This window comes from Cyprinus carpio, chromosome B20 (genome assembly GCF_018340385.1).
Source record: "Cyprinus carpio isolate SPL01 chromosome B20, ASM1834038v1, whole genome shotgun sequence".
Classification (NCBI taxonomy): domain Eukaryota; kingdom Metazoa; phylum Chordata; class Actinopteri; order Cypriniformes; family Cyprinidae; genus Cyprinus; species Cyprinus carpio.
In genome coordinates, this window is record NC_056616.1 from 13134531 (window position 1) to 13154295 (window position 19765).

Below are 19765 nucleotides of genomic sequence, written 5' to 3' on the forward strand. Positions count from 1 at the left end.
TTACTAATACAGAATGATAAATAAATATAGAAATAAATAAAAACACTTATACTTATTTATATAATATATATATATATATATATATATATATATATATATATATATATATATATATATATATATATATATATATATATTTTTTTTTTTTTTTTTTTTTTTTTTAATTTTTAATTAAATTTAGTCCTGTATTTATTTTTATTAGTTTTTTTGCCTTTATTATTATTTTATGTGTTTATTTTTAACTTAATTTATTTTACATTTCTGCAAGATTGGTCCTCCATAAGAGAAAATTTCATAATATAAAAAAATTACACTATTATAAAAGAATTACATCATTACACTGAATAAAAATATCTAATATTTCATATTAGAAGACATACCTAATGTCGTTTTCTCTAATTTCTCAATTTCTTGTCTTATGAATGAATAGAATACTGAAGAATTTAGAATAACTAACACATAAATTTTTATATGAATTTCAATTTAAATAATTTTTATACATTTACATATTTATATATATTTAAATATTTAAATATGTTTACATTTTTAGATAAAAGTTTCATTTTATTTATTAGCAAAAGTGAAGAGATGACAGGAAATGATGTGGAGAAGAATGGGATTGCCACGTGACATGGGTTGGATTCAAACCCACAGTAAATTTGCAACATGAGCAACAAACCCAAGCATGTGTGTTAACCGCTAGGCCGCGGCTCTGAAAACAATTTGTAAATCTAAAAATTATTGACTCCATAAGGAGATGATGAATGTGAAATAATATATCACATCAGTAGCTAGACTGATTTATAGCCCCTATAAAGCACTCGACTTTAAATACAATTGCCTTAAGCTGTGAAAGGAATGGTTTGATATGCAGCCTGAATGTCATTAGGCACAAAGAGGGGTGGAGTGCTTTGACCCGAGCCCTGCAGAGGTCAGTGCTGATGACCTGTGACCCCAGGATCAAATGGTGAATGCAGTAACCACTAATCAAATGCATGTGTTTGTGAGCATGTGTGTGATGAAAGTAATCTCATTTGCATAATTAGACCCAAAGCACACCATAAGGGAAGCGTTTGTTTAATAACAAAGTGAGGTGCTTGCCAATGGAAAAATCATTGACGTGTTAGACTATTACCCTGAGACAGCTGTCCTTATCTTCAAGTAAAAGCAATAATGTAAGCTAAGGTATTTTGTTTGTTTGTTTTTTATTTTAATTTTAGTGAGCAAATACGGACATTTGATATATAAAGTGAACCAAAAAAGAAATGTTTAAAAATATTATTGCAATGTCAAAATTATTGTTTTCTATTTTTGTTTACAAAATAGGTCTCTAATGCTCACCAAGTTTACATTTAGTTTTACAGTAAAAACAGGTATATTGTGTAATATTATTACAATTCAAAATAAACTTTTCTATTTTAATACATTTTAAAATGTAATATGTGATGGCGAAGCTGAATTTTTATTACTCCTGTTTTCAGTGTCACATGATTCTCAGAAATTATTCCAATATATTCCAATTTATATATATATATGCATGTATCTATGTATGTCTATATATATATATATATATATATATATATATATATATATATATATATATATATATATATATATATTTTTTTTTTTTTTTTATTATATAAGCGATCAAATACAAATTTAGGGACTTATATTTTAAAAAGAAAGCGGGTGTGTATCTATTTGTGCTACAATGGGCAGACCTCATAGGTTGTGTCCGCAATGCCGTTTTCAGGCTTTCAATAGTCTTGTTGCGTTCCTCCTCTTCTTCCTTCTCCAAGGCCAACAGAGTTTTCCTCTGTAAAAGAGATACTATTCTTACACTAGATGCTTACACGTTATGTACATTTCTAACCATGGATATTACATGTCATGTGTTTTATAGAGATAGTTCATCCAAAAATGAAAATTCTGTCATTCATTACTCACCCTCATGTCGTTCCAAAGCCGTAAGACATTTGTTCATTTTCGGAACACAAATTAAGATATTTCTTAATTTCTGCTTTTTGACCCTCCACAGGCAGCAAGGGTCCTACCATGTTCACTGATGTCACATGGACTATTTTGTCGATGTTATTAGTACCTTCTGGGCCTTAAACGTGGTAAGACCCTTGCTATGGAGGGTCAGAAAGCTCTCGGATTTCATCAAAAATATCTCAATTTGCATCCTGAAGATGAACGAATGTCTTACATGTTTATAACGACATGGGGGTGAGTAATTAATGACAGAATTTACATTTTTGGGTGAGCTATCCCTTTAAGTCCTCAACGTCCAATGGCAATGTAAAATGTATAATCAGTTGTTAAAAGAAGACGAGTTCATGAATGTTAAAGGACAAAGAAAAGTCTTCAGAAAATAAATACTTACAGCTGCCATTGAATTGAGCTGGTCAATGTAGTACTCTGGCCAGCTAGTAGCACCTTTATTCTCCTCTTGTTCCTGAGAGAGAAAAAAAATGGATTAAAAGGCACAGAATTAAGAGACAGTTTAAGCATGTCTGCATGAGTATGTAAAAAACCAAACATAAACACAGCTCTTGTTTTCACTTCAAGCACACGTCATTAATCCACGCTGCCCTCTGCATGATGCCGGGACACGAGATGTGTGTGCACACCGATCAGAGCCCACACAACAGGAACATGACACTGGGAATAGAGGAATGTGAAACAACATATTGGGAATGAGCTGGGAAGGAATGTGTGGTTTCAGAATGTTATTGGGAATGACATAATTTGGACACTTCGGTGGGAATTAGACGTTCCCGAGTCCGCAGCAATAAAAAATGATCTTTATCTTGAAAAGATCTTATTTTGATACCGGCCAGTTGTGTGGGACCAAATTTTCAGCATGAATTGGCTTATCAGAGAGGCATTTATTAATCTCTTTTTTCATATTATTCCATAGAAGTTTGATAGATCTGGGATTTATTTCATACCTCATTTTACTTAAAGGAACACTCCAATTTTTTCAACTCCCCTAGAGTTAAACAGTTAAGTTTTACCACCAGACCCGAAGATCGGCTGAATGGATTAGAATAAGGTAAAAATCTACTCTAAGGGGAGTTGATAAATTAGCCTATTTTCAAAAATAGTGCCGTGTTCCTTTAAGCAACATTTATTACTTGTATATAACCAAAGCAAATCAAACATGCAATAAGATTCACACTGCATATGTTCCCAGGTGAAGATCACATGTACACACTTTCCAAAACATACAGACTCAGAAAAAGCAGATTTGAAACAGAACATCACGCTCAAAGCGCTGGCAGAAATAGCACACGCTTTAAGTAGGCCAGCAGAGATTCACAGACATAGAGAAACAACACGGATCCCAATATTGAGCCAATGCCGCATTAGCAAGCTCTAAAGAGCTGAAAATGCAGTATGATTCAGAAGACAAGACGGAAAGCAGGGAGCTACATAGGGAGTAATGAATCAAAAACGAGTGGAACTTGTGAAGTGTGTCGACTTCCTTCTCAAAACAAGCACAGGCTGCCCGCATGGCCACTAATAGTGAGTTTAAATGAAGCTTATGTTCACCGAACACACAGGAAAGGAAAAAAATCTGGCATAGCAATGAGCTCCTTTGCAGCAACTGCGTGGGATGTTTCACACCCGGTTCTGCCAAGCCTTTTGGGAGATGATGGCATCTCACAAATGGGTATCTGTTTGGACGAGTGGGGAGTTTTGGATGCCGGCCTGAGACCCCTGATCTTTCACCGTCCTGCATATTTCTTCTCAACTCCCCACTCACCATTTGGCCTTAATGAGTAAAGCATTAATGTGGATCTCTGGCAGGACTCCTCCTCATGCTGTGGACGGACTTTCCTCTGCTCTTATCCCATGAGCACTTCATTCTCAGACAGACATGTCATAACGACTGTTGATATTGTTGGTTTGGAGATACGCTCTTTCTAGGAACCAGCCGTGCTTCAATGTGTTCAGTTCAGATAATTACAGTTTCAAGAAATCAGTTAACAGGAAGATGAATCAGCCCCAAAGATCTGCAAATACCTAACTGACAAGTATCAACAAGCAGTTTAAAGCTCATTTTTTAAATAACCACCAAAAATAAGCTGAACTGTCTCAATTGTTGCATAGGAGTCAAGTCAAGACTAGCCAGCATATTTTCAAATATCACATAAAAAAAAATGCTGGATAGAAACAAAAAGATAAAGGCCTATTTACACAAAAAGAATGTTCTGTATGAAAAAATACTTTCTATGGAAACTGCAATGCTCACAATATGATATCTCGTTCACTGGCACCTTTAAAAATCAAACAATTCTGCACATAATACATAATTTTACTTTACTTCACTGCATTGCTTCAATCCTGAAGTTTTAAAAAAGTTGCATTCCGCTAATACATCAGGCCAATCTTGTATTAGACACACATCTTCTTGTCATATGAACACCGAACTTGAACTTTGGAATGCACTGAAATTTTAATGAGTTTACATCTACTGTCTCCCACTTTCGCAAGCATAAATAAATGGAAGTCAATGGAACAAAAAATGTAGTGTAACTGGCCAAAGACACGAAAAAGCTAAATAAATAACACCAATTAATTTCTTTAAGATAATAAAAATGCTGATTTATTAGCTAATTATTTTTTTTGCAAAATTCTGATTTATGCATTGATTATATTCATAAGTCGGATTGAAACAGTCAAAGCTGAATGCAGCGCTCCAGGTCTAATCTTTCACATCTGCCAGACAGCAGCGGGTCAGAGACTCGGTCTGCTCGATTGAACCCACTTGACTAAGTATTTGTTGGCCCACTGCCCAAGAAACTCTGGCAAAAAGCTTGATAGCCCCTGACCTAAAAAACAAATGAGTCCAAGACTCTTCCTCTTCAGCCCAATTCACTGAATGCTTAAGCATTCAGATAGAGAGTGTAAGATTACAATGGCATTAATTTATATTGTAGAAATCAGAGAGCTCTGATTACAGATGTTTATTTTTCCACAATGGGGACAATTGAGGCGAGTCGGATAAATATCCAGACTGCCTTTTCTTAATTGTCCTTTGCCAGGAGCAGGACAGCTGATATCATACCTCAAGCTTTGGTTTGGAGCCAGCAGAGCCTGCACACCTGAGCGCACTGAGACATTGAGTTCAGGGCACAGGTGAATAATCACTGTGCTCAGCACACCGTATAGAAAGAAACGTCAGCAAAACAGTTTGGGAATTAAACTTAAAATAGCCCTCGTCCTTCACAGGGGTCATAAGAGCACTATACTTTCCTGTTACCCTTCCAGAAGCACCAAAGAGGCACAAAAGATGTTTTCATTACTTCAAAAGCGCATATTATAAACATATTGTGTTTCCCTGAAGTTCGGTCATAGATTTGCGTGACTGCCAAAAACAGTCAGAACTAAGTTTTACAAATTCTATCTGACCTTTGAAATTACACAGACATATAGAGTATTTGTTTAGATTGTGAAATGAGCAAACGCACATGCTGCTCTCTCACCTGAGATGTGAGTTTCCCGTCTTTAAAAATGGTTTTTTACTGCCCCATCCGGCAATAACTACCTTTCTGCAGAGCCTGCATTTCGTGACAGGTTCATATATCATAAAGTACAATGTGCACAGTTATCTGACCAGATCATCTGACCAAATAAGGTTTTAACTTTAAACTCCAAAGAAACTAATGTAGCTGAGTTTGAAGGATGACAGTTTTGGAGGTCAACTTTATCTGGTCGAGCAATTAAAAAAAATAATAATAATAATAATAATTCTGGTCTAAGAGAGAAACATTTTCAACATTTCTTATATATTTTTAACAGTGTTGAAACAAGTTTTTTTTGGCTCAATATCAGTCGAAACCATAACAGATTCTTTCCGGATTATTTGATGGATATAAAGTTCAAAAGAACAGCATTTATTTGAAATAAAGGTTGCTTCTATTAATGTCTTTACTTTAAAAGTCACTTTTGATCAATTTAAGGCATCCTTCCTGAATTCATGTATTAAAAGTATTCTTACCGACTGCAAATGTTTGAATGGTAGTGTATTTTTAAGATATTATTCATCAATGAACATATTACATTAACAGTCCAGCACCTTATAAATATGTAGAAAGAGAATGTAATAAAAGAGATGACTGCTGTGAGTGTTGTTTCCCAGGGTTGACAGACCTATCAAAAGACCCCGGACCTTGCAGATAGCATAATCTGCACCTGCAAATGGAGGCCTTCCTGTTTGCTTTGGACCAACCACTGCTTCCCTCCTATCCCAGACCAAAGCCCTGGGGAAGAGCGCCAAGCCCCTGTTTTACTAGTCCCAGGCTGGGCACTGTGCTGAGTCTGCATGAACGCTGTTACCACAGCCACGGGCCGTCTCACGACAGACATATTCTTCCTTAATCTCATCCATCCGCTCACCGTCTTAAATCTTTTTCATTGGTTCCATGTGTTGAATCGCGGAGCATGACCCCCTCATGCAAGCAGAGCGAAATTAAATGTGGCTGAAAGACACTTATCAAAACAGAAACAGCATCCCGATCTGGCCAACCGCGCGCTCTGATACGCTTCCAAAAACAAGGATCAGGACAGAAAGCAGGTCATTTAAGAAACATTTAAATACACAATAAAAAAGGTTCTCATCACTAAAACTAGAAGTCAAAAGACAATTTTGAACGCCCTACTTCACATCATGCCCTCTTTTGGCTCGGTGTCCCATGACAATGAGTAATTAGGTCTGTAATTGGGACACAGCATATATGGCTATACAAGAAAAGATGTCATGGCCAGACAGATGGCCGACCTGTAACCAATACCAGCTTTTAAACCAATACAACTCAAAGATAAGAACGTCTAAGGAAATCTCAGTGGGGCGATTTCTTTTAATGTATCATATTATGGTATATCAATCGTGGGGAGATTCCTTTACCTTCATTGTGCTGAAGCTGAAAAGAAAAATCTCTCATATCACATATCTAGAGAATAACTGGAGGTCAGCTAGAGTCTGAAATCATGTTCATCCCTCTGAAACTATATTATTTAAAGACAAGAGGTGCACAACATATCTGCTCCATATATTTTTGTATTAATCGTATTAGACATTGTTTTTGATCATATAAGCCAGTAATGGATAATTATTTGGTTTTCTACTTGTTTTAAAATTAAATTCAACCCAGCAATATCAAACAGATAGAGACGCAAGAGCAAGGTTTATAAACTGGGGTTTGCGATCCCCTGGTGGTTCATGAGTTAACCAACTTTAGAGAACCCTGAACATGCAAATATGTTGTTAAATTACAGAAAATTTTGTCATTAATTACTCACCGTCATGTGGTTTCAAACCTGTTAGACCTTCATTCGTCTTCGGAACACAAATTAAGATATTTTGATGAAATCCGAGAGCTTTCTGACTCTGCATAAACAGCAATACAACTGACATGTTCGAGGCCCACAAAGGTAGTAAGGACATTGTTAAAATAGTCCATGTGACATCAGTGGTTCAAACGTAATTTTACAAAGCTACTTTTTGTGTACAAAGAAAACAAAGATAACTAATTTAACAATTTCTTCTCTTCCATGTCAGTCTTCAGAGTCAGAAAGAAGATAAACGAAAGGTCTTACGAGTTTGGAACAACATGAGGGTTTTATATGAATAAAAAGTGGTTAAATGTTGTAATAACATGGTAAAACCTGTTAACATTAAAAATTTGCACATTCTCATAACTCAGAAGTTACTCATTAATAAATAAACTCAAGTCAAAATTATTTTGTAAATCACTTTTTTTTTGTAAATTCCATTTTTCATCTTTGACCTAGAGCAGTGGAGTGGTGCCCAACCCTGTTCCTGGAGATCTACCTTCCTGCAAAGTTCTGCTTTAACCCTAATCAAACATGGCTTAACCAGCTAATTAAGATCTTCAGGAGCACTTGATAATTACAGGCACGTGTGCTGAAGCAGGGTTGGAACTAAACTCTGCAGGCAGGTAGATCTCCAGGAACAGGGCAGGCCACCACTGACCTAGAGGAATGCAGCAAGAAAAGAAATAAAAAATAGGACTTTCTTTTTGCTTTTAAACTATAAACACTTTTCACTGAGCTGTTTTTCCAATTTTTTCAAGTTCTACATTTTCTCCTTAGCTCCATGTCGCAGTAAGTTTTGGGAGTTCATTTTTAGTCCATCTCCTACCCTGAAGAGTCTGTCTTGCAGAGATTGACTTTTTCATACAACATACTCCCTATGTCCAAAATATCTCCTACTATTCTAAAACTCTTCTACTATAGTGCGCAAAAGGCCATACATCAAATCATTAGCATGTCCAAATATAGAATTCATAAATTCAAAAATACCTAGATGATGTGCTGCTTCCACTGAGATACTGAAGTGCACATCTAACCGACCTTTTACTATCCCAGAGAAGGTGTCATATTTGTACATTTCAGGAAACAACAGCTGACGTTGTAGGTCACATGACAATGCCAGCATGGCAAATACAGTGTGTCCAGACTGTATTCATACTATGCACAAGCACACTTACAGAACAAATGTTATTAACCATTTTAGTAAATGCAGTACAGCACTTTCAGACGAAGCTACTGTGTGCTTACTGAGTCACTGGGTCTTTAGACTTCAGTGGCAACAATTAACTAAGAACAATCAAAGTGCCTGCAGTTTATAGACCTGCAGGATTTTGTCACTTCAGTGTGCTTTCTATCACCCTGACTGTATTGCTGTCACATTACTGGCAGGTAACCATCGACCACCCACTGTCTGTGTCTGTGTGTGTGCTTCATGTTTCAGTGCTCGTGCTGTCTTGAGTTAAACACATGGATTCACACCAGAAGAACAGTCTGGCAGGGCTTATGTTTGTGGCATCATGGAGGGTTTGATGTTATTAATGAACTCAGATACAGACTGGCGTTTCTCTGCTCTCTGCGCTCCATTAGGTCATGGAGGATAAATGGTATGACTTGGTCCCACTGTTTCCTGCATATCCAAACATGCAGAGGTGTCCAGTAAAAATGAATACTGTCAGTGTGATTTCAGTGTGATTACACTAGAATCAAGACTGAAAACCACACATAACAAAAAACACACCCAATCAACTTCCTCACGTAAAAAAAAAAAAAACACAGACACATTACATCCTTCCCATCCCAATACAATCAAAACAAAACTCAATACTTTCCTTAAAGGGGTCATGACATGAGAGATCAAATTTGCCTTGATCTTTTGGCATATAAGAGGCCTTTGTACCATTAAAACATCCTGCAAGTTTCATAGCTTAAAACAACCTCCTCATTATAAACAAAGCATTTATTTAATCAAGCTCCAAAAACGGCTTGTTTGGATATGAGGTGTAAGATGACATCACTCCGGCACAAACATTTGCATAAACCCAGCCTCAAGAGCAAGACATCAATGAATAAACAAGCTACAGGTAGTCCAAAACGCAGAAGCTAGAGTCCTTACCAGGTTAAGAAAATATGATCTTATTACCCCAATTTTACAGTCTTTGCACTGGCTACCTATTACGTTCCATATCAGTTACAAAATACTATTACTTACTTATACTTATAGTCTTCTACCACGCTACAACCCATCACGCTCCCTAAGGTCACAAAACGCTGGACTTTTGGTAGTACTTAGGATAGCAAAGTCCACTAAAGGAGGTAGAGCTTTTTCGCATTTGGCTCCAAACTCTGGAATAGCCTTCCTGATAATGTTCGGGGTTCAGACACACTTTCTCTGTTTAAATCTAGATTAAAAACACATCCCTTTGGCCAAGCATTCAAATAATGCATCTCATAATTTTGGACTGCAGTTATATCTGATCAAATGCGCATGTATAATTCTTTACCTTGGGTTAAACTAATTAATTTTACTTGGTTGGAACATCAGCTACGCTAATTATGTCTCTATTTGTTTCTATGTTTTGCCAACCCCTCAGAGGACCTCAGATGATGCTAACCCTGAAACAACATACAGAACTACCAAATATTGCTACACGTGTGATTGCATCGTAAATGCTGCTAATAGTGTTAATCGTCTGTTTGTTTACGTCTTTAATTGATTTTTTCCGAACATTTCTGCTGTATGCACATAAACTGACAGTCATCACTGATAAGCTACTACTAAACATTGTAGAAACTTAATTTTCTGTAAAGTTGCTTTGCAATGATTTGTATCGTAAAACACGCTATACAAATAAACTTGAATTTAATTTAATTGAATAGTCTTCTTCTCACCATAGGCCCCTCCCACTGGCATTCAGTCACTTAATGGCTGACTCTTGATTACGCTTAATCGAGTGTCACATCGCATCAAAAGCAAATAGAAATTACGATCACTTGCCACTCTCTTGTCTGCTCTAGATACAGTATAGAGATGCGTGTTTGCTTTCTGACACAGTCCACGCAGTTGTGTCTGTCATCAATTGGACAAATGGAGTGTAAAACGTTCACTTTGATGCGTTTGGTTTAAACAGCTCATTCACAACTCTGTACAGATATCAGAAGAATCCCAGCATAAAGGAACAAGTGGATATTTTGTTTTTAATAACATCCCGGATCGTGTCAGAGGACTGATCGGTGCATATTATTTTGTAAATAAGGCACAGTTTCATGGAGAGTTCAAAAAGAAGCATTTGTTGAAAGATGAAGCGGTACCAGATCTGACCGCAGTTGCATCACACTGTAAGTAAATGACTTCATAATGCTTTGTCTGGAAATTACCATTTTTTTTTTTTTTTGTATTATGTTGTCAAACCACTCACATGCACTAGTGAGGGGACGTTGATACTGTTTCCTATGCAGTGACGTTAGCCAATATAACAGTGGCCAATTACTGGCAAGCCTTAAAGGACACACCCCTTAAGATCAGGTCGTTTTAAGAAAGAGGGTCAGAATAAAGGTTGAAAATAATAAAAAAAAAACATGTCATAACTCCTTTTAGGTTAAAGAATTGTTCATCAAGCACAACTCAACTGTGGTTTGATGACCCAGGGCTAGTAATGCAGTGATTCTCAACCCTTTTGACTCCACAGACCACAACAATAATCGAAGGCTTTTAAAAGTATGTTTTACTCTCAATTTCTAAGATTTTATTAATTTACATGACTTTTCCAGGTCTAGAAATCACACTTATAAAATTAAATTACCTCATATTTCCATTTTTTCAATACACTGGAAAATAAATTAGAAATTTAAAAAAAAGTCTTGTTTTATAGTTGTTTGTCTTATTTAAAATGAATTTTGACTCAATTTGAGACACATCCGGAAGTTTTCGGAACCCCCAATGATCTAGTATTTGTCACTACATCTTGTATTCGTTGATCATAGTTATGTTTTGATACTGCAGAATGAAAAGTCCAGCTATTACTCCAAATGACAAAAACAAATGATTTGTTACAGCTTTGTTTTGTTAAGAATATTTAGCATATAATAAAAAAAAAATCACTTAAAGAAGCTTTGGAAATAACATTTGAGACAGAAAGAATCAAAAAATAAACAAAAAAAAGTTTTATCTTAAATAAAAAACAATTGTATTGTGGTAGTTCTACTGGCCAGCAAAAAAAAATTTAACTTAGCAAAAAAACAAAACAAAACAAGCTTTTGTTAAGCTTAGTTTGTATAGATACAAGTAAACTTTTTTCTTTATTTTTCAAGCAGAAAGCAGCTTCTGTTTATAGAAAGAATTGTGAATCATCATCATTTGTTTAGTTCTCAGATGTTGATGAATGTAACGCCGAAGGAAACAGGCTGACTGAGACACTACCAAACTCTCTCTGGGTATCCTGAAGAGCAGCATGCACTGTTTTAGGTCGCTTTCGCTTGAAAGCATCTGCTAAGAAGTCTAACATGTCAGTTATCTCAAATCTTTGCTGACACTTAATTTGTTAATGAAAAGATTAATGGAAACATTTAATAGATTAGCCATTTTAAGCAGAGAAAGTGGAGATAAGGGGCATTTATTAACCCAGACTCAGTTTCTTTCAGACAGAGAGATGATTATGTTAAGCACTTTGATATATGAGATGTTTAAACACCGTTCTGACAGGATGACAGTGTAATCTAGTGCACTAAACTTTCAACCGAGGATAAGAGGGCAAAACACTCACCCACCAACCCACACACACAATGACCTAATGCAGGAGAGTTCTAACCTTCTTCTTGCTGCAGTATATCTGCCATTTCTTTTCTGCTGGTAATGCAAACATGGCCTCTCTGTGCTTCTCTGTGAGGTCCAGCTCATCCTGAAATGAAAGAGAAGAAAAAAGAAAGATTCGATTTTTTGAACCTGGACATGGCAAAAACAAACTGTAAACCCCTTTAGGCATAGTTAATATCCACCCACAAACCAATGATAACAGCATGTGGAAACCACAGAATGTTTTTTCAACTTTCTCCTTACCCACAAATACTTCCTCAAATCCCCCAGCAGGGAGGACACAGAGAACAAAACGTCCATGATAGCAGACCTGGTGAAATGACATTTCTTTCCACTGCAGACTTATATATGACTGGAATGATAATAAACCAAAGTTTACTTGAACTTTACTTGACTTGAGATTGGAAAACGCAAAGGAAATGAATCATATGGATTACAGTGGATATATCTCAGTTAATGAAAGCTTTTCATATCAAATGAAAATGCCAGTGCTTGTTTAATAATAAAATCCTGAATTGAAAATAGGATGGAATTAAATGAAAAAAAAAAATAATAATAATACAGCTATTGTAAGTGTAGTAATTTATTCATTTATCTTTTTTAGTATGAGTTAAATATTTATAATAAAAATCTGTGATTGAGTTAAAATCAGTAAATTTCCTTTTTTGTGTCTAATTCAGCATTCTGTGGAGTGCCTGAAATGTATTGCAGCTCATTGTGAATTCTGCCCAAAACCATCTGTAAACACTGAACGACTGACGACGAAACAATCAATGGCTTTGGCAATGAAAGTCCTACTCATAAACTTCGGCCACTTGTAATTTCATTTTGTTTTGTCCTTGAAATAGCAGTTCACCACAACAATCACTGTGTTGTGGTTCGTCCTCACAGTGGGTGTGGGTTTCCACAAAGAAAGCCTTGGTTTGTTTGTTAGCTGCTCTCGACATGGGAGTCCCATGCAAACTGATGATCCCACTGTGAATTCCCACTTGTATACAGAAACACACACAAAGATATTCATATTACAATGTATATCAGAAATCCGTTCACTTTGTGCAACTAGATCTGTGAACAATCAGAAAGAATATTTTGTGACATTAGGGCGTTGTTCTCTTTAATGTCCTCTTACAAAGCATTCTGTTGTCCTCCGGAGACACTGCATTTTTTTTTTTTTTTTGTTAAAATATCTAAAATTATGCAAAAAAATAAAATAAAAAATATGTAGAATGATTCAAAGGTTTGCCTTTTTTGAAAGTCATTTATTCTCACTAAGGCTGCATTTATTTGATCAAAATACAGTAAAAATGGTAATATTATAAAATATTATTAAAATTTAAAATAACGTTTTTTTATTTTGTATTATTTGAATATATTTTAAAATACAATTTATTTCTGTGTTGGCAAAGCTGAATTTTCTGCCATTACTCCAGCCTTCAGTCGCATGATTCTTCAGAAGTCATTTTAATATTAAACATTTCTTCTTTTTATTATTATCAATGCTGAAAATGTGCTGCTTAATATTTCTGTGGAAACCTTAATACATTAATGGATATAACGTTTAAATATAATTTATTCGAAACAAGTTTTTTGTAACGTAAAAGTTTTTACTGTCATATTTTATCATTTATTGCATCCTTATTGCAAAGTATTAATTTCTTTAAAAAAAATAATAATTATATTAAACATAATATACATTGTTCAATAAAGCTAGCAGTCCACTAATGCAGATCTCAGTGTGTTGGTTTTTTGATTTAAGCACATTGCGATTTTTATCATATCAATCCTATGAAACACCTGCAGAACATGATAGTGCAAAAGGACAGTTTCCGCAGTCAAAGTTGATTGAAAGTGAACTCTACGAACTGAATTGGATCACATTCAAGGATCAACCTGCCCATTTCAGCAGCAGAACCTAATAAAGAGGCCTCTCAGCGTACATCTCTCACTGTAAATCCCTGTCTGTAGCGCTACACAGAGATCTGTCTGCCAAATCTGGTAATGGCTTCCTGTCTGGCAGTTCTTGGTGACAGTGATGTCCCTGATGCTCCACAGGGATACAGGAGAGAGGAAGAGCTGCTGTTCCTCTCATCCGGCCTGGTGTCTCTTCCATCTCTCATCTTCCTGTGAATCCCCCGGCCTTTAGCGGAAACGAGCTGCACAGTCAGCAGAAAGTCTAGACATCCCCGGTATATATGCATAAAGACCATACGCGTACAGTGTTTTGTTACAGTCAAGGGCAGCCAGACTACAACCAGGATGTTCCATTCATGCAGAAAACCACACCTTGCCTTATCTGAACCCAACACGCCAGATCAAGCCCCAGCATTCAGCTGCAGAACAAACATTAAAGCCTGGGCCGTGTGCATCAATCTATCAATGCTCTACATCACCACAGCAAACCTTTCAGCACTCATAATGAATCATAAAAAAGCTGAATGGAAAAGCCAAGATGTGCATAAAATCTTGAAATGTGCATAAACAATTTCTGTGCTTAACTGAGATGGTATGATATGCACATAAACATGAGGTAAACATTTACAGAATTAATTCCAGGACATTGGCTTCCATTTTTTCAACTTCCATATTTATTACTTATAATTTGCATCAGTTTCCTGGGAAGCAACTATTTTGTTTTACTGAACATGTAAGATGTAAGAAACAGTGCTTTATCTGCAAATGTTTTATACGATATTCCAATTTTTAACTTCGCAACTTTTGATGGAAAAGGGATACAAAACACCACAAATGTCATGTGCAACATTTCTATTTGTAATTTGCAAGTCTTCTGAAGTTATATGATAACGTTGTGCGAGAAATATTCAGAAATGTAAGTCATTATTCATGAAAATAATGACATCCACTCTAGCTTTCTTTAATGTGGTCATGAGAGATATAGCAATGTCCTATATGCGAATGAATCAATTGTACTGATAAGCTTATGGAATTCAACTCGTTGAAGACGCATCAATCATGTGGACCACTTTTGTAATATTTTTATGTTCCTTCTATACCCACATTTATTGTAATTGTATGGAAAAGAGCAACCAGTAGCTTACATTCTTTAAAATAATGTTTTTTCCTAATTCATGTAATTTAAACAATGACATAATTTTTTTTTTTTGGGTGAACTATCTTTTGGATATAATCCATAAAAGGATTATAACGCAATAATTTTGGTTGAGTCTCAAATGTAATATCTGGGGCCAATCATAACACAAAATACCTAATCTAATTCTATAAAAAAAAGACATCATGGCTAAATCACATGGAAACTCCCTTCATGTACCTCATTATTTTCATTTTATCCTGAAAAGCCTTTTTGTTCTAAGAATATTTTTGCAATTCTAATGTACTCAGTAGGCTGAATATGATGCATTTTTAAGAAGACTTTGCCAAGGCCTGACATGAAGGGAAATTTGCATAATAACCTCTAAATAAACTAAATAAATGTCACATACAGTATTTCAAATAATTACCCAGGTATCTTCTACTAAACATAATATTACTTTTCATGCAAAACAACATGTGTCTAAGCAAGCAGGTTGCCAGTTACGCAACACCGTTTTACAAACTCAACAATAACTTGCCAGAACGGCGCGTGCTGAGAGCATGAAATCTTTCTATGAGGGCTGTGTAAAGAGAGCAACTGCTGCTGCTTTGTGTTGTACATCAGTTCGAACCCAAGTACATGGAAAGGGAGGTTAAGAGTGGGTCAGACCAAAAACAAGCAATTACTCTGCAGTGCAGTCCAAGACACAAGGCCACTCAACGCAACCCATTGATGTGCAAAGTGGAAGCTGGCAGAGATGAAGGAGGAGACGAGAGAGAGAGGCAAAGTGCAGCACGCCACACTGCTGCGATTTCTATTCAAGCAAGGATTAAAGACAACATGTTTGATGGATCAATTACAGCTCTTTAATTATGCTAAATTAGAGCGCAAACAAGGAGGAACTGCATGTGTATGTGAAAAATAATGCTTTGGTTTTTCGTTCATTAGCTCCACATGCAACACATAAAAATACTAGTGTGATGCTAAAAATGCATACTTTATTATTATTATTAGTAGTAGTTGTAATAATGTTATGTTATAATGTTATATATTTATATACAACTAAATAAAATTAAATAAAATTAAATAATGCACACTACTGTTCAAAAGTTTGGGGTCAGTAAGAATTTTTTAACAAATTAAAGGGATAGTTCACCCAAAAATGAAAATTTTATGTTTATCTGCTTACCCCCAGGGCATCCAAGATGTAGGTGACTTTGTTTCTTCAGTAGCACACAAATAATGTTTTTTTAACTTCAGCCGTTGCAGTCTCTCAGCTGTACAATGCTTGGGAATGGTAACATAATCTATGAGAGAAAAAAAAACCCTGCGACTCGTGACGATACATTGATACACCTATCTCTCAAGTGGACCATTGACACTCCTGATTGAGATTGTAGATAGAGTGTTAATGGATAGAGTGTTAATGGTCCATTTGAGAGATAGGTGGTGGTAATGCACTTATAAGTCTGCGATCTGCCATAAAGCAACAAGAAGAAGATGATGCAGGCTGCTGTGAAGTGCGTTCACAAGAGTTCTAACAGTTCGGACATTGCGTGAATCAGAAGTAAAAAAAACTATATCAATACTGTTCAGTTTCTTGCACAGACCGATCGTTTTGTGTCTTTACACATCAATGTATCGTCACGAGATGCAGGGTTTAATTTGGATTTTTCTGTGCAGGTTTTTTTTCTCTCATAGATTCTGGGACCATTACCAAGCATTGTACAGCTGAGAGACTGCAACGGCTGAAGTTAAAAAAAATATCATAATTTGTGTTCTACTGAAGAAACAAAGTCACCTACAGCTTGGATGTCCTTGGGATAAGCAGATAAACATAACATTTTCATTTTTGGGTGAACTATCGCTTAAATACTGTTATTCAGCAAGGATGCATAAAATTTGTCTAAAAGTGACAGTAAAAACATATATAATGTTACCATATATAATTTCTATATCAAAGAATCTGGGGGGAAAAAGAGAAATGTTTCCTGAGCAGCAAATCAGCATATTAGAATGATTTCTGACAGATCATGTGACACTAAAAACTGGAGTAACACTGAAAATTACTGTATATTAAACTGTACAAATAAATGCAGCCTTGGTGAACATAAGATACCGCTTTTACATTTTTTACCAACCTCAAACTTTTGGATTGTAATGTAATGTAATGTGATATAATATAATTGATAAATACTGGAAGATTAATCATCCTGGTCAATATAGATCTGTCCCTGAAACAAAGTCAGATTCATTGGTCTTATCGCACATGAAAGTAAGCAGGGATAAAACTATACAGAAATGTTAAAAGTTGGCACCTACCACCAGCTCTGAGAACATGGCGTCCAGCTCGTCATAGTTTGGGATGGGCAGCGCCGGCTCCATGGCCTGCAGGGCGAAGTCCTCCCGCAGACGGTAGGTGATCTCTGGGTGGTCACTGCTCTGGAAGCAGCAGAAGAAGAAGGACACGCCGTGCCCTCCGCCCCCGCGTTTCCGTGGCGCCATGGCTGCTTCAAGGGATGATGGGAATGAGGGAGTGCTGGTCCTCCCCCAGGTGAGAGCTACGCTTACGTCACTCTGCCCTGTGAGAAAACAAAAAAAGAAACTTTCGTCAAGACTTGAGGTCTTTTCTCAGGACAAAGACTTTCATCAGCCTTGATAAAGTCCAGGCAACAAGCCGATGATCTAACAGTTCTGCTTCATCTAAAACTCTAAATCAAGATGTCAACCCAGAAAGACTCCCCTAGGCCTAGTCAACACCACAAGCAGTCACATGATGTGCATGTAATCATCAGATTGGCTCGTTCGAACTAACCACATCACAGGAGCGACTATGGACCACAATGCATCACTCCCTTCATAGGATTACAGAGGCTGTGCAAATTAACACAGCTTGCATCCACATGTGTTAGGCCACACCTATATTTAGGACAATAGAAAGAAATCCTGGCCACAAACAAAAATAAAAAGCCTTTTATAAAATCCAAACATGACAAATAAGAGAACAGGAGACTGCAAGTTAAGTCACTTCACTGACAAATAAGTCACAATATATGTGTTTACAATAAAGAAAAGTAATTATCTTTATTAAAAATCACCTGCCAATATTTTAAAATATGCAATTATTGTATCATTTCGTAAAACTTAATAAATAAAGAAATAAAGAAATAATACTAAAATTTTTATTATAATATACTTAAAGGTCTTAAATATAAAAAAAATTAAGATTTATAATACTATATTGAAATATATGTTTAAAGGAAAAGTTTGAAAAAAATGTTTTACTTTTTTATTATTATTATTAATTCTTTAATTAAAAGCAGTGGAATGATTTTGTGGATTTTTTTATATGATAATTATACATATCATTATACACACACACACACACACTTTTAAAATATATAAAATTGTTATTATTCTTTTTAAGAATTAATTTTTTCAATTAGTTTTTTTTTTTCCATTATGATATAAGGACAGTTGCATCACCCTGACATTTTTGACTTTCTGCCCCCAAAAATAAAATTAATTTTAATTAGTGCTGTCAAACAATTAATTACGATTAATCACATCCAAAATAAAAGTTTTTGTTTACATAATATACGTGTGTGTGTACTGTGTATATTTATTATGTATATATAAATACACACATATACAGTATATTTTTTTAAAATATTTACCTGTATTTACATGTATATATTTATATATTCATATAACTTAAATATATTTAGTATAAACATAACACATTTCTCTACAGTAATGTAGAGCGCTCAGTGCACAGGACGGACATTAGCCGAGCTTAGTGACGACAGAAAGATAGAGATGGCGGATAACAAACAACAGAGAAAAATGTCTGCGGAACAAAAGAACGGTTACGATAAGGCAAGATGTAGGACCGTGTAAATTTCGGATCAGCATTCCAGCGCTGGAGAGAACTCAAGGAGCGGGAACTAAGGCCTGCGTTCGGATGCCGAGGTTGCTTTGTTTCTTCTTGATAGATGAGTAACATTGGTTTTGCTGGTTAACTAATATATGCTGGCTTTTGCTTGAATATGCTCGTGTGTCATGTGCGCTTGTTTGTTCATCTGCAATCGTATTGTCGTTCCCTTTAGCTATAATAAAGACACAATAAGCCTGGAGCGTCTAAACCTCCTCCACTGTCTGTTTCAAGCATCAGCTCCCAAAGTGTGTCCGAAAAGTAAGATAATGTTTAAGACAGCAGATAATAATACAGCAGATTCCGTCATAACCGTTGCCGGGGGTTGCGTACGTATGTGTGGGGTGGAGCTATCAAAATAGGGGCGAGACCCTTTTGGGATAGGGGCGTGTTTGTTTTAGTGATTTGAAATATCAACATTGGCTACCAGAAATCACTTACCCCACCTTTAATCATTTGACAGCACTAATTTTAATTCAGAACATTTAAAACATGTTCAAAAAAAGGTTTGAAAAGATACATTATTATTTATTTTATTGTCTTTTTGAATAAATGAATACATCTAAACCACACTGAATCTTTTGCCACTGCCATTATTGCCATAAACACAATAATCCAAGACTAGCCT

At 35.8% G+C, this 19765-nt stretch overlaps 1 protein-coding gene across 3 annotated transcripts in view; it reads right to left on the minus strand.

The window, feature by feature from the left end:
* LOC109058094 (disheveled-associated activator of morphogenesis 1-like) overlaps positions 1–19765 on the minus strand; it is a 73507-nt gene that overhangs the window by 21525 nt on the left and 32217 nt on the right. For all 3 annotated transcript variants that reach the window (XM_042747151.1, XM_042747152.1, XM_042747150.1), the window contains exons 2-5: positions 17526–17785; positions 12150–12239; positions 2387–2458; positions 1722–1816 (exon numbers count right to left, since the gene is read on the minus strand). In XM_042747151.1, coding sequence (XP_042603085.1) covers positions 1722–1816; positions 2387–2458; positions 12150–12239; positions 17526–17708 — 440 coding nt within the window. In that variant the 5' untranslated portion in view covers positions 17709–17785. The remainder of the gene's footprint in view (positions 1–1721; positions 1817–2386; positions 2459–12149; positions 12240–17525; positions 17786–19765) is intronic.